This window comes from Thamnophis sirtalis, unplaced genomic scaffold (assembly GCF_051295495.1).
Source record: "Thamnophis sirtalis isolate CommonGarterSnake01/CBP01778 unplaced genomic scaffold, rThaSir2_p1.2 scaffold_2, whole genome shotgun sequence".
Taxonomy (NCBI): Eukaryota; Metazoa; Chordata; class Lepidosauria; order Squamata; family Natricidae; genus Thamnophis; species Thamnophis sirtalis.
In genome coordinates this window covers 77,012,749-77,034,103 of record NW_028261382.1, presented here as the reverse complement: position 1 = coordinate 77,034,103, position 21,355 = coordinate 77,012,749, and the positions used below count along the sequence as shown (strand labels likewise).

General features: G+C 43.9%; 1 protein-coding gene across 1 annotated transcript in view; it reads left to right on the top strand.

Annotated features, from left to right (window-relative positions):
• Positions 1-21,355, top strand: part of BMP1 (bone morphogenetic protein 1) — a 194,841-nt gene that overhangs the window by 127,941 nt on the left and 45,545 nt on the right. Inside the window, exon 7 of the mRNA XM_087706149.1 lies at positions 16,494-16,618. Within this exon, the coding sequence (XP_087562275.1) occupies positions 16,494-16,618 (125 nt within the window). The remainder of the gene's footprint in view (positions 1-16,493; positions 16,619-21,355) is intronic.

Sequence of the window (21,355 nt, the reverse complement as noted above, 5' to 3'; positions counted from 1 at the left end):
TTCTCCAGGTGCAGAAAATAGCCAGTTTCTGCTGTGTAACTTCCCTTCTGCATCCCTGTTGTGTGCAGAAGGAGTGGGTGGGTGGGTGGGCTTTGATGAATGCCTGAGCTTGGGAGTGAAAAAAGCAGTTGCCTCACCCACATGGCAGTGGATGCGCCGGCGCCAGAAGGCATGAGGACTTGGGGAACAAGGGAAGGGTAGGGGGGTGAGAGAAAATGCCTGTTAGGGGCAACAAAAAGGAAATATTATTGAATCTCTTTTCCTGTTCTGAAGTGTTACAGAGTTGGGATAGTCCACTAAAACTGTAATCACCAACTGGTGGTCCATGAGAAAGTTTTGGTGGTCCGCGGAAAAATTATTTGCTTTGCTGGCTGAGGAACTCTGGAAATTGAAGTCAACAAGTCTTAAAGTTGCCACGGTTGGAGACCCCTGTGCTGGAGGATCATTTTGTGATGGCAACTGCACACACTTTTCCAGAGAGAAAAACACATTGCGTGATGGCTCAAAATTAACACAACCATCCCATCTTGAAATAGTCCCAGCAGAATTTAAATCAATCTCTACCAAAACTAGGAGGAAACACCCATGTTTGCCTCATTCCCTTACTCATAATAAACCAAAGAGCATCCTTCCATAACTCGTCTTGCTCGAAAACAAAATAAAAGCTAACTGTCTCCGCATCGCAAGTGAGAACACAACTATGGCTTTTCTAGATATCGACCCTTTCAGATATGGGTCCCTGACCCCTGGGACATGGCTCAATACAGGGCCATGGCCCATTCGGGACTGGGCTGCAGAAGTGATGGGCAAGCACATGAATGCCCGCACAGCTACATTTGCATGAGGAGCATGTGAATGGCCGGCTCTCATGTCCGCAGCTTCCTTGGAATCATCCCTCTCTCCCTCCATTTGGACCACAAAGCCAAGTTCCATGTTGTTCTTCTTTTTCTTTCTTTTCTTTCTTCCAATTCTTTTTTATTGCCCTTTGCTGTGCCATTTGGTATGCCCCCATTCGTGTTTTCTTTTGTCTCCTCACCTTATTTCCCCCTTTTCTTTTATTGTAGTGCGTTTTCTTTGTCGTATGCTGCCTCCCTTCTTCCTGCTCTATGCCTGTCCAATCGTTTAATTTCCTTTCTTCCTTAATCCCCTTTCCTTTCTTTGTTGGAACTCACTCCCCCTTTTTAATTTCCCCAGTGTCACTGTCCTTCCCAGTGTAATCATTGACGTGTTTTTTATTTTTATTTTCCTTTGCTTCTATAACCTTTTCTATAGTTCCGCTTTCTTTTCCTTCTTCCTTACTGTCTAGCTTAACAACTTTGTTTACCGTATTTTTCAGAGTATGACGCACCAAGATTTTGAAGAGGAAAATAAAAAAAGTTTTTGCATTCTGCAGACCTCCCAAAAATGACCCATTTTTCGCGAAAACGGGCCTTTTTTTTTTTTTTCAAAAAATGGCATGAATAGCTTTTAGGAGGCTTGTAGAGTGCTCCTGGGTGGTGGGGCCAATATGAGTAAAAATGGCCAATTTTTTGCAAAAGTGGGCCCGTTTTTGGTCACAAAAAGTGCATGCATAGCCTTTAGGGGGCTTATAGAGTGCCCCTGGGGGGGGGGGGCGGAGAGGGGAAATTGAGCAAAAAACAGCCCATTTTTCACTCATGTCTGCCCTCCCCAGCCCCCAGGAGCTCTCTGGAAGCCTCCTAAAGGCTATGCACGGCCATTTTGGTGAAGGGGTGGGGCTTCAGGAGGCAAAAAATGCTGTATTCAGTGTATAAGATGCACCCAGATTTTCAGCTGCTTTTTTGAGGAAAAATGGTACATCTTATACTCCAAAAATATGGTAACTTTAGTGATTCATGCATATTTTTTGTAATCTCACAAAATTCTTCAAACTCCTAACTCTCCATAGTACACGTCTTACAATTTACAGTTTCTCTTTTAAAATTTATCTCAGTTCGTTACAGTTTAAAGTCCACAGTTTCTTTGTATTTTCTTCTTATTTTCCAATTCTAATCGGATTCAAATATTCTAGTTCAGCTCCCAAAAAAGAAAAAGGAAGTTCTTCCTAAACATGGACATGAACAAAGGAAATGAGTACAAATAAATGGGGACGGTAGGATAGGGACGGTAGGCACGCTGGTGCGCTTTACGGACCTCTTAGGAATGGGGTGAGGTCTACGGTAGACAGTTTGAGATTGAAGCTGTGGGGATTTGAGGATGTAACAACGGAGTCTGGAAAGTCAAAATGGAAAGGATTGCAACTTCCCGTGACCCCGTCAACCATTTCCCACCCCGAACCAAATTAAGTTCACATCTTTTCAGCCAGATTACCTAATTCCACAGAACGAAGTTTGATGGATGAGTGGAGAGATTATATGTGGAATCCCAGTGGAAAGGAAGGATCATAAACATATCTGGCATTTCCTGCTGTGGTAGCCCTTTCCCTCCCCAGAGTCAATAGAGAGGATTGTTCTCCAGAAAATAATCTCCAGAGCTTGAATGTCAGTAATTTTATATCTGCAATGTTAACCCTTTCCTTGAGAACCTGATAAAAGCTATAGTTTAGTTTCAGCCTGTTGTTTTGTTCCATCTGCTGGCCTTCTCCCCGTCTGAGATCAAACCCTTCCACTCTTTGCAAAATGTAAACCATTTAATATTCTGAATGCATAGGCCGTGAGTTACAGGTACAGATTAACAGAGTTGGAAGGGACCGTCTAGGTCATCTAGTCCAGCAGTCACCAACTGGTGGTCCGCGAGAAAATTTTGGTGGTCCGCAGAAAAATTATTTGCATTTCTTATGTTGCACTACATCAGGGCTCCTCAAACTACGGCCCCTGGTATGGATGCATGCAGTGAACATTTATGTTGCTGCAGAGAGTCTCCCCCTTTGGGGTCTTTTTGTGCAGGTTGGAGTGGGGCAGAAATTCCGACTTGGGGTCTGCTTCAGCCTCCTGGTGAGAGGCTTTGGGTGAAGGCCAGATGGTGGAGGGAAGCACCACTGGCGGCAAAGAGCCGGAGGGCCTCGTTCCAGTAGGACTGCATCATGGCCTGGAACTGGCTGACCATCTCAGGCCGCAGAGCCTCCAGGTGCTGGTACCTGGCCTTGCACTTCCGCAGGCTTCCCTCTGCTTGGCAAGCCTATGCTCCTAGTCCTCAGTGAGGTGCTTCTGCAATTTGAACTGAGCTCTTTTGCCAACTCTTTCTCACGGTGGCTGCTTAGCTCCAAAAACTGCTTCCTACTGGGGGCCTAAGGAGCCCGGGAGGGGAGGGGAGGAGTGGCTGGCAGGAGAGGGGTGAGTAGAGGCGGGCGAGGCACCCCATAATGTGAATGACATCGAGTTGGCCATGCCCACTCAGTCACATGACCACCTAGCCACGGCCACACAGCCAATCATTAGGCAGGTCATATTAGGGGTCCGTAGGATTTAAAATTATGAATTTAGTGATCCTTGGGGTCCAAAAGATTGGTGGCCCCTGATCTAGTCCAACCCCCCACCCAAGCAGGAGACCCTACACCATTTCTGACAGACAACAGTCCAATCTCTTCTTGAAAGCTTCCAGTGATGAAGCTCCCACAACGTCCGAAGGCAACGTCTGTTGCACGGATCGATTGTTCTTACTGTCAGTTGTCTCCTTGTAGTTCATTACAGCTACTCCCCAGGTTGCAATTGTTCACTTAGCGATTATTCAAAGTTACAAAGGCATTGGCGAAAAAGTGACTTGTGACCGTTTTTCACAATGACAACTGTTGCAACATCCTTGTGGTCGTGTGATCAAAATTCAGACATTTGACCATTGTTTCATATTTATAACGGTTGTGGTGTCCCAGGGTCACATGATCCCCTTTTGCGACCTTGTGATGAGCAAAATCAATGAGATCCTGCCAGATTCACTTCCCAATCATGTCACTAACTTAACAACTACAGTGATTCACTTAACTGTAGCAAAAAATGTTATAATATGGGGCATTTCATTTATCAACAGAAATTTGAGGCTTAATTGTGAACATCATTCGAGGACTACCTGTATTGTCATTGGGATGTCAAGAGTTTGTGGATGTAATTGACTAATTATTGTCACATTGCATCTGACCTCCAGTGTGGTAGGAGAACTAAGGTGTTGGACTAGGATTTAGGAGACCCAGGTTCCAGATCCTCAGCCATGGGAGTATCTGGGTGACTGAGCCAATCCCTGTCCCTGAACAGACAGTTCAGACAGTCTACTCTAGTGGGGTTGGAGCTGAAATAGAAGTTGTTGTTGTTGTTAGTAGTAAAGTCATGTCCGACCCATCACGACCCCATGGACAATGTTCCTCCAGGCCTTCCTGTCCTCTACCATCCTCTGGAGTCCATTTAAGCTCACGCCGACTGCTTCAGTGACTCCATCCAGCCACCTCATTCTCTGTCGTCCCTTTCTTCTTTTGCCCTCTTCTTTCCCAGCATTTGGCTCTTCTCCAGTGAGTCCTTCCTTCTCATTAGGTGGCCAAAGTATTTGAGTTTCCTCTTCAGGATCTGGCCTTCTAAAGAGCAGTTAGGGTTGATCTCCTCTAGGACTGACCGTTGGATCGCCTTGCAGTCCAGGGGACTCACAGGAGTCTTCTCCAGCACCAGAGTTCAAAGGCCTCCATTCTTTGGTACTCAGCCTTCCTTATGGTCCAACTTTCACAGCCATCCATTGCAGCTGGGAAAACCATCGCCTTGGCTAGACACAGTTTTGTTGGCAGAGTGATGTCTCTGCTTTTTAGTCTGCTGTCTAGATTGGGCATAGCTTTCCTCCTCAGGAATAAACAGAATAGGAGTAGGGAAAGCCATATTCCAATCTGTGCTCAGCCATGGAAATCCCCAAATGATTTTAAGCCAGATATTCTCTGTAGATCCAACCTACCTCATCAAGTTGTTGTAGTAGGGATAAAATAAAGGGAGATCCCCATGGAAGTTTGGAAGAGAGACAAGCTGGTAATCTTATCGATAAATAAATCAACTCGGGGAAGAAAGCCAATGGAATTGAGCGCAACTCCTCAAACTGATCTTGCCTCCATTAGACCACCCTTTCTCACATGCCTTTGCTTGTTGTTAAGCCGCACTGTTGCTTCCTAGGCCTCTTCTCTCTGGACTCGCCTTTTCTTTTTGTGGCTGTTCAACCTTGCTCCGTAAGGAGGCTGGATTTGCAAGCAATGTTATGTGTGAGCATTAATGGCCACAGGCTGGGAAGGTGTGGCCCACTCAATGTTCATTCTTGCTCAGCAATTTTCTGCATCTCAGCAGGTTTGGGCTGGTATGGTCTGCGTTATCCTGGATATGGAGGATATGCCTCTGGGTGTCTCCTCAGAAAAATTAACACAGACTCTTCCAGATGGATATTTTTTTATGCCAAAGCTTCACCTTGTAAACAGAGGAAGATCTGCTTATCAATCCTGTTAGCTCTTTTCCTGGAGAACTACCTTGTCTTCCGCATCTTTGCCTTTACAGTTACCTACAACCGCTGTTGCACAAATGCAGTTTAATGACACAATTTAGCCATGCTGTTTTGCTCACTTTGATGTACCAGCTTTCAGAAACTCCAGACTAGGCGTATCAAACCAATGGTGAAATCAACTTTTTACTACCGGTTCTGTGGCCGTGGCTTGGTGGGTGTGGCAGGGGAAGGATACTGCAAAATCTCCTTTCCCTCCCCACTCCAGGGGAAGGATACTGTAATATCTCCATTCCATCCCCACTCCAGGGGAAGGATACTGCAAAATATCCATTTCCTCCCCACTCCAGGGGAAGGATACTGCAAAATCTCCATTCCCTCCCCACTCCAGGGGAAGGATACTGCAAAATCTCCATTCCCTCCCCACTCCAGGGGAAGGATACTGCAAAATCTCCATTCCCTCCCCACTCCGGGGGAAGGATACTGCAAAATCTCCATTCCCTCCCCACTCCAGGGGAAGGGTACTGTAATATCTCCATTCCCTCCCCACTCCAGGGGAAGGATACTGCAAAATCTCCATTCCCTCCCCACTCCAGGGGAAGGATACTGCAAAATATCCATTCCCTCCCCACTCCAGGGGAAGGATACTGCAAAATCTCCATTCCCTCCCCACTCCAGGGGAAGGATACTGCAAAATCTCCATTCCCTCCCCACTCCAGGGGAAGGATACTGCAAAATATCCATTCCCTCCCCACTCCAGGGGAAGGATACTGCAAAATATCCATTCCCTCCCCACTCCAGGGGAAGGATACTGCAAAATATCCATTCCCTCCCCACTCTAGGGGAAGGATACTGCAAAATATCCATTTCCTCCCCACTGTAGGGCCAGCCGGAGGTGGCATTTGCTGGTTCTCTGAACTACTCAAAATTTCCACCACCGGTTCTCCGGAACCTATCAGAACCTGCTGGATTTCACCCCTGTGTCAAACTCAATTTCATTGAGGGCCACATCAGGATTGTGTTTGACCTCAGGGGGACTGTGTGTGTGACAGAGTGTGTGTGGCCAGTTTGATATCACTTTGTATTGAGGGTGTCTGTTGCCCAAGCACTCTGCCAACGAAAACAGGCTCCCGAGAGTTCTGTTTTCAGCTGGAATGACCTCCTGCAACCCTCTGCCAGCAAAAATAGAGATCAAGAGGGCTACGTTTTCGCTGACAAAGGCACCATGCTACTTTCTCTGCTACTTTCAGGGCAGCCCCATGGGGCAGATCTAAGTACCCTGCATGCCAGATCTGGCCCCCAGGCCTTGAGTTTGACACTCTGCTCCAGACTATGAATTGGGAACCAGGCAGTGAGCCACCTAAGATAGTTGGTGTGTCTAATGGAAGTTGCAGCATTCTCTGAGTAACAAGGAGGGATTGAACTTTCAAAGTGACATGAATCTGGTTCAGGAATTTGTGACCCAGTTGTCAGATCGTTTCTTTAATGCCCTTCCATTCGAAAACCTTTCCCTAACTCAAGTTTTAGCAATTGGTTTTCAGGAATCTGGGTTGGGAGACAACGTTTCATTTAGCTACTGCAATTAATGACCTTCGGGCACCAACCGTTCTTGCTGTTGTTGTTGTTGTGTAATCTCTGCTGAAGACTATTTAGCAACTCCTGGTAATTTAAGCTTTATTCCAAAGCATAGGAACCATGTAAACACTGCCATAATATATATGTGGTTGAGCTGAAATGGTGTGAAATGAAGTAATACTGCCCTTTGTTTTGAGAATTCCCTTGTTATGGATCCAATCATTACAGGAAATCTTTTTGCCAATATCTTCCATAACCTGTTAAATCCTGATATTATACAAATTTTTTCTGGTACTTTTTGAGCTACTCTGGTATCATTTAGTATTGCAACATATGTACAGAAGGGTGCTTTTTCAAAAAAAGCATTTGCATTTTGTTTGCATTTCCTGCATCAGATGAGGAGAGCACATTTTTCTCCTTCTGTCCTGGCCACTTTTTATAGAGGCACAATTGAGAGCGTTTTAACAAACTGCATCACAGTTTGGTTTGGTGACAGCAGCGCCTCAGATAGAAAGCCCATACAGAGAGTGGTGAGGACAACCAAGAATATTATAGGAACCTCGCTTCCCGTTATTCAGGATGCTACTTACAAGCACTATGTGCTTAAAGCTCAAAGTATTGTTAGAGATCCCACACATCCAATTCATGATCTGTTTCTGTTGCTCCCCTATGGGGGGGTTGAAGTATTTCTAACAGGACTACTCAGTTCTGTAACAGCATTGTTCCTTATGCCATCCATCTTGTAAATTCGCAGGATTCTTTTTCCCCCCGCCGCCATGTATATGTATACATTCAAACTAGACTGTGATGTTCCTTTGTGTCATATATGTGTGTATGTGAGTATATGCATAATAATTATCTTTTGAGAGCTGAATGCAATGGAATTTCATTTTAATGTATGCTAATTAGTGTACATTTAAAGTGACACTAAAGTTTTTATTCTATTCTAGTCTATTAATTTCGTTATTCTATTCTATTCTGTTCTATTCTATTTTCTATTCCATCTTCTCTTCTATTGCATCTTCTCTTCTCTTCTCTTCTCTTCTATTCCATCTTCTCTTCTCTTCTCTTCTCTTCTCTTCTCTTCTCTTCTATTCTATTCCCAAAATAGACCTGAATAAGAAACCTGAACTATTTGGATAATTTGAAGATACAAATGCTAAAAGAGGAAAATCGGATTGGTTAACCTAAAGATTATATTAATTGGATATTATTGGATCTGCTCTCTGTGGGGCCATCTTAGGTCCATCATTGGTTCCCTGGAAGTTCTCTTCTCTATCCCTCTTCCACAGCCTTGGAACACCTTCAGCTGAAGATGCAAAATGGACGTGGAGATTTGCCATCATGACATGGAGTGATTTATTACCTTCCCCTCTCCCTCACTTTCTCTGTCTGTCTTCCCATTTCCACTAATCACAAATCCATTTTTTTGACAGTTGAGTCAACAGCAAGTTGCATTGTTTAGAGAATATGTGTCTCTCTGTTCCCAGATCTTCCAGTGTTTCTCTGAAGAGCGTTACTCAACCCCACCAGTTTTAGGAGGCATCTTCCAAGAACAAGCCTGGCAGTTTTTAAACTTGCTTAGGAAATTAAAAGCCCAGCTGTCAGTTTTGCAAACAGACACGTAGCTGTTTCATGGCTCCGATTTCCAAGTTTCACAGGAAGCTTTCGTGCCTGTTTCTGTTTGCTGATGACATTACCTCTCTAAGATGCTATCGTTGCGTTTGCTAGTCAGTTTATTTAGAGAAGAGCAGGAAGAAGAAATATGTTTTATCCAGGATGACGCACAACATTTTGGGTGATGTTGAGGTAACCTCCCTTCATCAGACTTTCCTTTCTACCTCTAGGGAATTTCAGTGCTTCAACTGATCGGTTTGAGTTGCTTGTTTAGATTCTTTGCCAAATAGAGGAAAGGGTAACAATAACTATGCCAGGCCAGGGAAAAAAATCCTGAAAAATCATTCACAGCACAAGGATCAAAACTGTTGGCACCAGAGAATACAGCCTAAATAATCTTTCTTCTTCATTCCACTGTAAATTGGGAACAGTGGACAACAAAGATTTCATTGTATGTAGAGATTCTCTATCCTCCAGGTCATGGTTGTCCCAAAGGTGCTTTTTCAGGAGGCAACTGGACTTTCTTGCTTTTTTCTTTTGAAGACGTTTCACTTCTCATCCAAGAAGCTTCTTCAGCTCTGACTGAATGGAAGGGAAGGATTTATACTCCTTGCAGACAGCTGGTCATCTGCATCCTTTTAGAGGGTCATTGAGGCCACTTGGAAGTTTATCTGTGCCCTCAGGGTCACCTAAGTGGTGCTTCTGGTTCCTGTACTCTGCATTTTTTCCCCTCTGGAAATCCACTCCACACCTTTTGAAGGGTGTCCATCGCAAATTGTATAGCTAAAAGTCTGTAGTGATTCTCTGTCATCCAGGTCCTGGTTGTCCCAACGGTGCTTTTTCAGGAGGCAACTGGACTTTCTTGCTTTTTTCTTTTGAAGACATTTCACTTCTCATCCAAGAAGCTTCTTTCAGCGTTGACCCACTATCCTGTCAGAGCTGAAGAAGCTTCTTGGATGAGAAGCAAAATGTCTTCAAAATAGAAAACAAGGAAGTCCAGTTGCCTCCTGAAAAAGCATCTTTGGGACAAAGATTCCATTGATTAAGTAAGGAGACTTTATGCATTGGTTAAGAAAGAGGTACACAACGCTCAGGAATGTATCTTCATTTCTTTCTTCTCAGTGGTAATCTCGACCTAGTTGCTGGAAATCCTTCATAGGCCTTAGAACTTAATCACACATTACTATTATAAAGTTCCCCTTTTTCTAGTATTATTAGGTCCATTTTTATATTTTAAACCACGCTTTTCAACTGCTCCTTGATTAGGCTAAACTGTGGTAATGGGTTGGTCGTCATAGATCCTACATCTACAAGAGACAAGCAAAACATTGTTTTATATATTCTTGGGGCAGAGGATAGATAATAAATCAGAGATATATCCTGAGTTTATTCTATGACGAGATGAAACAACACATCTGTTTCAGGAATCAACTGGACAGTTATCATTAAAAAGAATAAATTTGTACGGTCCCATCAGATTCAGGAGGCCTTTTTTCAGAAAAGACAAATTCTTGACTTTGTGGAATCTGTAATACAGGGTGGGGTGTGTGTGTTTCCAGATTCTTTTACTTTCGGTTCGCTCAGGGATGCGCTTTGAGCGCATGCGCAGTAGTGAAAAAACAAGATGGCACCGCCCACACCGCCACTGATAGCTTCAGTTCGGAGGCATGGGCAGCCAAGTTACTACCTACTCGGCTGAACTGGGCCAAACTGGTAGGAACCAATCTCTGCTGTAATAGCTTTATATCATATAGTATCAACCTTGGTAACTTTCAAGACTCTTTTTTCATGCTATATATTAAAAATGGACTGTGAGAGGTGTGTGTGTGTGTGTGTGTGTGTGTGTGTGTGTTTATATATTTATTGTCTTTTGAGAGCAGGCATCAGAATTTCATATTTTTTTGTAATAAGTTTTTTTATTTTGTTTTATAGCATACAAAAGTTTCCATTTCAATTAAACAGTGTACAACACACAGTTTAATTGAAATGGAAACTTTTGAATATACCTATTATTTCCTAAAATGATTTGTACCCAAGATAACCCTGGGTACAAATCATTTAGGAAATAATCAAGGCATATTCAACAATATTCATTGTACTAGTATCAATTATATTAATATTAATAATATTCATAAGGTTTGTATAACCAAGTTAACATATCTTCTTCATATCACTAATCCTGCCATATATTTCCCTGTTTCTAGCTTATGTTTTTGTCAGCATTGAACCATTGATAAAATAAGCGCCAGGTCAAAAAATATTCAGTTTCTTTCTTTTCCTTAATTGTGTTAGCTTACCCTCAATTTCATTTTTTAATAAGTGCCAGTGTGTTCACAGAAAAAAGTAACAACAAAAATTATCTGATCTTATTTCATCTTGTCCTATCCTGTCTTACCTTACTTCATGCTATCCCAGGGGTCAGCAAACTGTGGCCCTTGAGCTATATGTGGCTCTTTCCTCCCTCTGCTGTGGCTCTGTCACTGGTCGGTGCCACAATTTTGAGAGGAGCTTTTGGTGGGGCGGGGGAGAGAAGCACAGTGCGCCAGGAGAAAACTCTATGGCAAGGGGAGGGTTTTCCAGTTGTCTCCACAATTGATAGGGCTTTCGGTTATGACAGGTAGAGGAAAAAGTAGGCCATGCTAGAAGGAGACTCTATGGTGGGGAAACTGAACTTCCGGTCAGCTCCAGAATTGAACAGGGGGCTTCCGGTTAGGACCTTTGTGGCTCCCGGTGTTTTCTTTTCTGTGGGAAACGGGTCCAAATGGCTCTTTGAGTGTTTAAGGTTTTATTTAATTTGTATGCCGCCCTATTCCCGAGAGACTCAGGGCGGCTAACAATCTGCAGTTTGCCGACCCCTGTCCTATCCTATCCTACCTCACCTCATCTCACCTCATCTTATTTCTTTGAAGCTTCCTTTTTCTTCCTAATTTCTATCCATTTCCTCAGGCCAGTCTAGCATGAGGTATCCATCTTTGGTCCTGTTCTACTCCCATTTCATGTCACTCCCTACCAGAGCTGGTATTCTACTGGTATTTGGACCAGTTCACCTGAACCAGTAGCAGAAATCGCGAGTGCCCCCTCCCCCTCCCCGGCTCTATTGCATCCCACTTAGGCATCTTTTTTAGCCAAAGCGCATGCGCAGAGGTTTGAGCACATGGACAGATGGGGCGTGTGCAAGCATAATGCTCACATTTGCGAACCGGTAGGGAAGATAAATGAATACCACCCCTGCTCCTCACCCTCATACAAAACTAGACAATGATTTATGCTTTTATATTATTGCTAATCACAACACTGTTTCTGTGTTAAAGGTTGTTTTTTTTATGTATTTCCTTGCATTATTTTTCACAATTTTAAGTTCCATGAAATTATAGCCTAAACCTTCCCCTGCTGTTTCTGCAAACTAAATCTTTAAGCTTTGACTCTTTAGTCTCTAGACCAGCTGACCCATTTTTTTTCTTTTGGCCGCTTAAGAGAAGGAATCTGCAAATCTCTAGTCCCAACTTTACCAGGGGTCATATTTACTGCAGGTCTATAAGAGAGATTTCGGAAAAGGTTCAGGCATCTATTAAGTGCTTCAGTAAAGACATATGTAGGAAATTACTGCTATTATCACAGCTTTCCCTTTGTTCCTAATTGTTCTCAACACAAAGGTTGATACCAGCAGCTGTTAGTTTTTCCACCACTAATGGCTTCTGTTGTGATTCAAATTATCCTTTACTCAGGTAAATTTCTTGAGGAGTTCTGTACTATTTTAGCTCTAGGAGAAAATTGTCACAACTTTCAAAATGGTTGACTTCACATAGTAAGAAATCCAGGATTTCTCAAAAAAAAAAAAAAAAAACCCTCTACTTTCTAGTTTGATCTTTCCAGAAGAACAACGTCAGCCTGATACTGATTGTTGAGACTCCCACTGTCTGACCTGTTGTAAAGAAACGGAGTGTGTTAATGTCGCCACGATCAAGAAGATGGATTCTGGTTGATAAAAATGTCACCTGCAAATTCAGCAAAATTATATAATTCAAAGTATAGAAGTGTGATTAGACACACAAGGAATTTGTCTTCAGTACATAAGCTCTCAGCGTGCACAAAAGATATAAGTGATTAAATCATTATCATAGTCATCATAAATACATTCATCATGAATTATGAGCTACAACACTTAATGATAGTCATAGGATACTAAATAAGCAATCAACATAAATCATACTAGGACACTAAATAAAAAATATAAATAGTAAAGATACAGGCAACAAAGTTATAGTCATAAGTAGAAAAGGAAATAGGTAATAGGAAGGATGAGAAGAGGACTAGTAATGCAGTCTTAGTAAACATTTTGACAATGTTGTTGGAATTAGTTGTTTAGCAGAGGGATGGGACGAGGGGGGAACAGTCCTTGTGTCTAGTGGTTCTAGTGTGCAATGCCCTATAGTGTCGTTTTGAGGGTAGAAATTGAAATATTTTTTTGTTCAGCATATGCAGAGCGTATGCAGTTTTTGTGGAGTAAGTTGGGAAAAACAACTGTGGATCTTTAGGTTTGCAAGATAGGGACTAGGACAAAAGATGGAACTCACCATGGCCAACTCATCACAGCCAACTTGCCATTGGACAACTTGCACCGCGGTTCGCCCACGTTACACCTGTCCTCCGCGAGCTGCATTGGCTGCCTGTTGGTCTCCGGGTGCGCTTCAGGATACTGATGACCATCTTTAAAGCACTCCATGGTAGCGGGTCTGGGTACTTGAGAGACCGCCTTCTGCCGATTACCTCCCTAAATCGACCAATTAGATCGCACAGACTGGGCCTCCTCCGAATTCCATCTGCCAGTCAATGTCGACTGGCGACCACACGGAGGAGAGCCTTTTCTGTTGCCGCCCCGACCCTGTGGAACGAGCTCCCCATGGAGATCCGTACCCTCACCACTATCCAGACCTTCCGCGCAGCCCTCAAGATCTGGCTCTCCCAGCAGGCCTGGGGATAGGTTTCCAATTACCCGCCCGAGTGTTTGATCGCTGAATGAAAGTTGTGTTTTATTATTTTTTCTTTGTGCACATATTGTTTTGTTTTTGACCTTGCACCCCCCTCCCCTGTGGTTGTAAGCCGCCCTGAGTCCCCTCAGGGAAAAGGGCGGCATATAAATCCCAATAAAACCTTAAAAAACCTTAAACCTTGCCATGGCCAGTTAGCCGCAGGACAATAAAAAAAAATACAAAAGTTCCATTAAGTTCAATGGAACCATAGCCAGTAAGAATAAAATAAAGAAAGTCAATTTAGAAATATATGTGTTACAATAAAAAAACAAACACGTGGCCACCAATAATAAAAGTAACTCAATGAAACGATGAATACTGTGTTAAATTGTCCCATATTGAGTTGGCCCAACCAAAGAATCCAGGCAATTCGGCAACAAACATTCTGATTCAGACTGCCAAAAGTGTCAAGCATAAGCACAATTTTAATAGAGAAATCCAACTAGGAGGCAGAAGAAGCAAAATGTTTTTCACGTTGGCTTATGAAATAGAAAGCTTTAACCTTCCATTCCTTGGAGAATGTGTGCTTTTGATTGGATGTTTCGCCTCCTTTTTCTACATATTTTCAGTCTCCTAAGCCTTCAAGTCAGAGCCCAGTGCATTGTGTAGATGTGGCGCAGTGTTACCACCATTCACAGTATGAGACTAAATGTGCTTAACAACCACAGGAGATTTGCTTAACTGTGAGAGATCGTAGCTCTGTTGTGGTCACATGAGTCTCGTTTAATGGTTACAACCCTCCACAATGGAGTATGAAGTCCCAAAAGTGTTTTTTAAGCAAGGATTGCCTATACATAGGAACAGAAGGTTAGTAGTCTCCTTGACTTCAAAAAAGCAGAGTAGGTAATCAATATCAATAGGAAATAGTCCATCCAGAAGCTACAGGTTGCAAGGGAAAGAAAAATTGTTCCGATTTCAAGTCAACTTGTGCATAACCAGATCTTCTTGGATTAAACCAGCTAGTCCTGTGAGGTCAAATGAGTCTGGAACTACTTTAGAACTACTGCTTGCAAGGTTTCGCGTGGGCAATTCCTTTCCTGTGGTGAAGTTCCTGGATTTACGCCCTTGTGCTTTTCTAATTACAAGGGCACCCATGTCTATTTTTAGTAACTCATCCTATGTTCTTGCAGCCAAGTTGGAATCCTTCATAAGGGCAAGAGGTTTAAGAATTACATGGAAACTTGGGAGAAGGAATGAAGTGAGTGCGATGTGGCCAAGAGGAGGAATCAAGACCTAAGTCAGGGATGCCCACAACATTTTGATGCACCCAACTTGGAATTGATCCACTCCTGAAATAGCTAATGATGGTCCCACCATCCATCTTTTCTGTTAGTTTCCATTTCAGCTCCCATCTCCATCTATGGAAAAGTGGCAATCACAGCAATATAAAAGATTTGATGCCCTGCTAATAACGCAATTGCAAATCCGAGTGCTCTATAATCTATAAGTAAAGGATCTACTAATATTTCTGTGATTGACAAAATTTCTGTTCCTCTTGCCACTCGGAGAGACAATAATAATGAATGAAACCCATCAGAGTCAATCTAGACAGAAAGCAGGTCATTAGAAAGATATTGGACATGATGGCCTACATACTAGGATTTTGGGGGGTAATTGTTCCAGTTTCAAGACAACTTGTACATAACCAGAAATACTTGGGCTAAAATCTTTATATTTCCTTAAGCATTCTTTAGCTTTCTTATTTCAAAATCCTTTGGAAATCCCTGAGAGTAAAAGTTTGATATAACTCCACCTTCCATCAATGTTAATGCCTATAGAGGAATAATAACAAGAAAATAGAATAACAGTGTTGAAAGGGACCTCAGAGATCTTCTAGTCCAACCCCCTGCTTAGGCAGAAAACCCTATACCACTTCAGATAAATGATTATCCAACATCTTCTTAAAAACATCCAGCGTTGGAACATTCACAACTTCTGGAGGCAAGTTGTTCCACTGTCAGTTAATTGTTCTAACTGTCAGGAAATTTCTCCTCAGTTCTAGATTGCTTCTCTCCTTGATTAGTTTCCACCCATTGCTTCTTGTCCTGCCCTCAGGTGCTTTGGAGAATAGATTGACTCACTCTTCTTTGTGGCATCCCCTGAGATATTGGAAGACTGCTATCATGTCTCCCCTAGTCCTTTTTTTCATTAAACTAGACATACACAATTCTTGCAACTGTTCATCATATGTTTTAACCTCCATTGTCCTAATCATCTTTGTTGCTCTTCTCTGCACTCTTTCTAGAGTCTGCACATCTTTTTTTACATCGTGGCAACCAAAACTGAATGCAGTATTCCACGTGTGGCCTTACCAAGGCCTTATAAAGTGGTATTAACACTTCACGTGATCTTGATTCTATCCCTCTGTTTATGCAGGCTAGAACTGTGTGGGGTTTTTTGGCAGCTGCTGCACACTGCTGGCTCATATTTAAATGGTTGTCCACTAGGACTCCAAGATCCCTCTCCCAGTTACTACTAATGAGCCAGGTACCATGTATATTGTACCTGTGCATTTCATTTTTCTTGCCTAAATGTAGAACCTTACTCTTTTCACCATTGAATTTCATTTTGTTAAATAGTGTCCAAAGCTCATGTGGGGTTTCTCTAAAGCAAACCATGAATAACTTTCCAGTCTAAACTCACACCAGTTCAAAGGATACGGATTCTCTGGAAAAAGGGATAAGTAAAAAAGCAAGCTTAAGTTTGTGACAGCTATCATCACAGTTACTTTCTCTTCTGTAAAATGGCCAATCTCTTTTTTCCCAGGCTCCCAGTCACCAATTACTTTATGAACTAAGGTTTTTGGTTATGTCTGTGCAAGCCAGCTCAAAGCTGAGAATGTTCTCCTTTGTGTCTTTTCAGGGGGATCTTCCTGGACACCATTCTTCCCAAATATAATGTGAATGGGATGCAGCCCTCGATTGGACAGAGAACCCGGCTGAGTAAAGGAGATATTGCCCAGGCACGCAAACTGTATAAATGCCCTGGTAAGCATTGTTGGTTGCATCTTACAAAAGAGGATTCTATAGAAGTCCTTTTTGGTGAAGTCTTGTCATTTTTAATTTTAAGTTTCTGTTGAACTGATTTTAAGTTTCATTGCAAGAGATCTCTCTAGTCCTTCTCTGTTTTATTTTTCTTAGAAAATAAGGTAGCAAAGGGGAAATTAAGTGGTTATATGAGCCAAGGTGGCACAGTGGTTAGAGTGCAGTACTGCAGGCTACTTCTGCTGACTGCCGGCTGCCTGCAATTTGGCAGTTCAAATCTCGCCAGGCTCAAATCGAATCTCAACTAGGCTGAAGGTTGACTCAGCCTTCCATCCTTCCGAGGTGGGTAAAATGAGGACCCAGATTTTTGGGGCAAGAGGCTGATTCTATAAACAGCTTAGAAAGGGCTGTAAAGCACTGTGAAGCGGTATATCAGTCTAAGTGCTATTGCCCTCCCTTCTTTCCTTCCCAGATCAGAATGCAGCATTGCAGGCTAACTCTGCCCACAGCCAGGGGTTCCATTTTCACTAGGCTGAAGGTTGACTCAGCCTTCCATCCTTCCGAGGTGGGTAAAGTTGGGGACCATAGGCTGGCTCTGTAAACCGCTTTAGAGAGGGCTGTAAAGCACTATAAAGCGGTAATAAGTCTAAGTGCTATTGCTAAACTCCCTCTATAGAATAAGAGTATCTAGTTAGGCCTTGAACCTACAAAACAATCCAATTTGACCCCAATCATCTTAAAATTTAGTATTGCCCCAGTGGGACGTTTGGCAAAGATAAAACTTCCATTCAGCATCCTCGTGCTAGTCAGCTTGACTGAAACATAAGGTTTACGTTTCTAATGGTAACACCATTGAATCTTATAGTTAAATTTCATCTTGGTCAATACTGCATTTCATGCTGTACTTTTATCCACTTCAAACATTTATCCAAATACTTATAATCGCTCATAAAATTGTAACTTTGGAAGGGATCTTGGTGGTCATCTATTCCAACCTTATGTCCTTGGCGGTGTTCCTCAGACCATCCCACACATATGGCTCTCCAACAGGGGTGAAATCCTCCCGGTTCGGCCTGGTTCAGCTGAACCGGTGGGGACGACTGGCATCGGTTCTTCAAACCAGTGGCAAAAATCCTTGGTGGCCCTGCCCACATCCACTTGGTCACACTATCACCGCTCACCTCTTCCGAACGCTCAACCTGCCCACCCAATCTGAATGTTTCTCCCTCCGTTCACAGCAGAGGTGCTGCAGCCTGTTCCTTTAAGGTAGACCCAGGGAAGGAGGGGGTGCGGGACCATAAAGGGAGCAGCAGCTCTGCTGTGAATGGAGGGGGAAACGTTCAGATTGCCTCTGACACAGAATTCAACGTTAAATGCACAGAGACAGTCCAAACATTTCTTCATCCATTCACAGCAGAGCTGCTGCAGCCTGTCCCATTAAGAAAGGGAGGGGGGCAGGGGAAGGACCATAAAGGGAGCAGCAGCTCTGCTTTGAATGGACTCATACACACATTTTTCCTATCGGTTTCTGTGGGCGTGGCTTGGTGGTGGTGGGCATGTGACTGAGTGGGCATGACCATGAGTGACATCATGTTGGCCACACCCACTCAGTCACAGGACTCCAGCACCAAGCAACACTCACAGAACCAGTAGTAAAAAAATTTGAATTTCACCACTGCTCTCCAACCCTTGTTTGAAAACCTTCCGTGATGGAGCAGCCCAGTGGTGGTTTGCAGGTGGTACGCCCCAGTATGGTTGTACCATTGCCTGCCAGGACCACTGAGTACCATTCCAGTATGGTGCTGTGGAGGGCCCACTCACCCGCCCGAGCTCCTTACCTGTATTTGAGCTCTTCAGCGTGTCCGCACATGAGCACAGAGCATACGGTGCCTGTGTGATGCTCTGCTGAGCAGCTGGATCATCACAGAGGCATCATGGACGCGTCACGGAGGTAAGGATGTATGCATGCATGTGGGGGACAACGGGCCCCGTTGCACCATGCCAGTTGCAATGGGATCCGGAACCCACCATTGGAGCAGCCCTTAGTTTGGAGATCTCTGTAAAGCTTAAACCCAGTGGTTTTTGTCTTCTCGTTGAGTGTTGGAGAAACTAAATCCATACTTCTTTCCTTGACAGCCTTTAAAAGTAAAGGTAAAAGTTTCCTCTGCCCAGTTGTGTCTGACTCTTGGGCAGGGGTGTCAGATACAAAGCCCGCAGGCCGGATCTGGACCGCGGGGTGCTTAGATCCGGCTTGGAAACAGCAAAGGACACTCCGATGCCTCTGCCAGTGAAAATGGAGCTCAGTGGGTTGCTCAGGGCTAGCAAAAGGGTTAACAAAACAAACTAAAAATAAAATGTTTCCCCTTTTGCCTTTGAGTATGCAAAAAGGGACAGAAAAGGAGAAAGGGAAAGAGGAAAGACAAAGAAAAATAAGATATGAAGGAAGAAGAAAGGAGAATGAAGAGGGAAGAAGAAAGGAAGGAAGGAGGGAAGGAAGGAAGGAGGGAGGGAAGGAAGGAAGGAAGGAGAGTATAATGAGAGTGAGGAGGGTCTCAGGGAAGTCCTGCCTTATCACTTGGCCATCACAGGTGCCCCCAATATAAGTGACGTTTAGCTGGCCATGTCCATCATGGCCACGCCTCCCTCCAGCCCTCCAGCCCTCCGACATCAAACACAACCCTGATGTGGTCCTCAATGAAATCAGGTTTGACATCCCTGCTCTAGGAAGTGGTGCTCATCTCTGTTTCTTAGCCAACGGAGCCAGCGTAATCCGAAGATGCGTCCGCAGTCATGTCGCAAGCATGACTATATGCTGAGGTGCATGGAACACTGTAACCTTTCCACCAAAGTGGTACTTTTTATCTACTTTCTTTTATTCACGATTCTTTTTCTTTTTAAGTCTTGTTTTGCACTCCCTTTCCCTGATTGTTGTGAGCCGCCCTGAGTCCCCTCAGGGAAAAGGGCGGCATATAAATACTCAATAAAATCAAAATCAAAAATCAAAAAATACTTGCATTTGCATGCATTCGAACAGCTAGGTGGGAAGGAGCTGCAGCAGGAACGGAAGTGGGAGCTCATCCCATTAGGTGGTGCTTGGGTCTTGAACCAGAGCTGTCTGTGTTCTAGCAGACAAAAGCTCAGTATCTTTAACCATTGAGTCATCGTGCCCACTGGTAAGAGTCCTTAGAAGTCTGCCTTCATGTCTCCCCACAGCCCTCTCTTCTTTAGACTAAACCAGGAATTGGCAACCTTACTCAAGAGCCACAAAGTCCTAAATGGAAGCCCCCCCCCATTGAATTCTGGAGCTGACCAGAAGTCCAGTTTCCCCATCATAGAGTCTCCTCCTAGCGCGGCATCCTTTTTCCTCTACCTGTCCTAACTGAAAGCCCTATCAACAGTGGCATTGACTGGTGACAGTGAGCTGCAGCCAAGGGATGAAAGAGCCACATGTGGCTCCAGAGCCGCAGGTTGCTGACCCCCGGACTAAGCCATTGACTTCAACACCACAGTGTCCTATCTGCTCTTTGGAGAGTTACCATGGTAGAAGGTTTGTTTCCTTTAGATTGTTGATGTCAGCCTATGTGTCACTAGTTAAACCCAGAATGTTTCCATCCTTCTGCTGTATCTTACAATCCCCCAAAGGTTTCACTCCAGGCTCCAATCTTACCTCTCCCTTTTCAAATGGATACAAGCATGACATAATGCAGGGCTTTGGAGCGGAATGGATGTCTCCGACCGTCACCCAGTCTTTGGAGACTGTCCAATCCACGCCAGTTTTGGCTCTGGAAACCGAACAGATGTCAGAACAGAAGGCAAGGAATCGGGAGCCAAAGGCAGAGGGGTGTGTGAAACTCTTGCTTCCTGCCTGATTCCCAAGACCTGATCTGGCTTGGAGTTTTCCAGCATCCATCCCATCCCCTGCTGGGTGTCTGTTTCCGTGGAGAGGATTGACGTTTACAAACAGAAAGGAGTTGTTTTGCTAGTAAGGAATGCAGCGTTTCCTGCAGGAAATTCTTTGCATGGGTGATTGAGCTAGTACCAAGAAGAGGGAAGAAACATAGGGAAGGAGATGGGACCTGTGCAGGGAAATTATTAGGGAGAAACAGAACTGCAGGTGAAAGAAGGAGAGTTGGGGCTATTAAAGCATTGACACTGTTCTGACCTAGGCTTCCCCAAAAAGCACGAGGCAGAGTCCTGGTCCCGACAAAACCCCTTTTATTCAATGAATGTGAATTCATCTCATTTCCATTCAGCAAAGGCCTTTCAAAGGAATATTTATGACCACAGACCTTATCTAGCTTGGAAAGCTGCCATATAAATATTTTCCAAATGAGGTGCTATGCAAGAAAAGACTGGGCACAGAGTCTCTGAGATTCACGGACAGATCTTCACACTTCTGAAATGAATCACCGAACAAATGAATTGTTTCCTGCAAAAGCCCATGCTCCTTTCACTCCTCTGTGACTTTACTCCCAAGTCTATCCTGATTTCTGAGTTGTTCTTTACTTCTGGCAGCTCTGTGCATGCGCACACTGGGAACAGGCTCTAGCTGTTCCTCTGCCTCACTGCTGTCTAGCTCTGAAGGCAGCTGAGAACTGCCAGACAGCCTTGGCCCCACCTCTGCCTGTCTGTGATCATGTGGCCAGCATGACTAAACACCAAAGGTGCACGGAAGGCTGTTACCTTCCCACTAAAGGTGGTTCCTATTTTTCTACTTGCCTTTTTACCTGCTTTCGAACT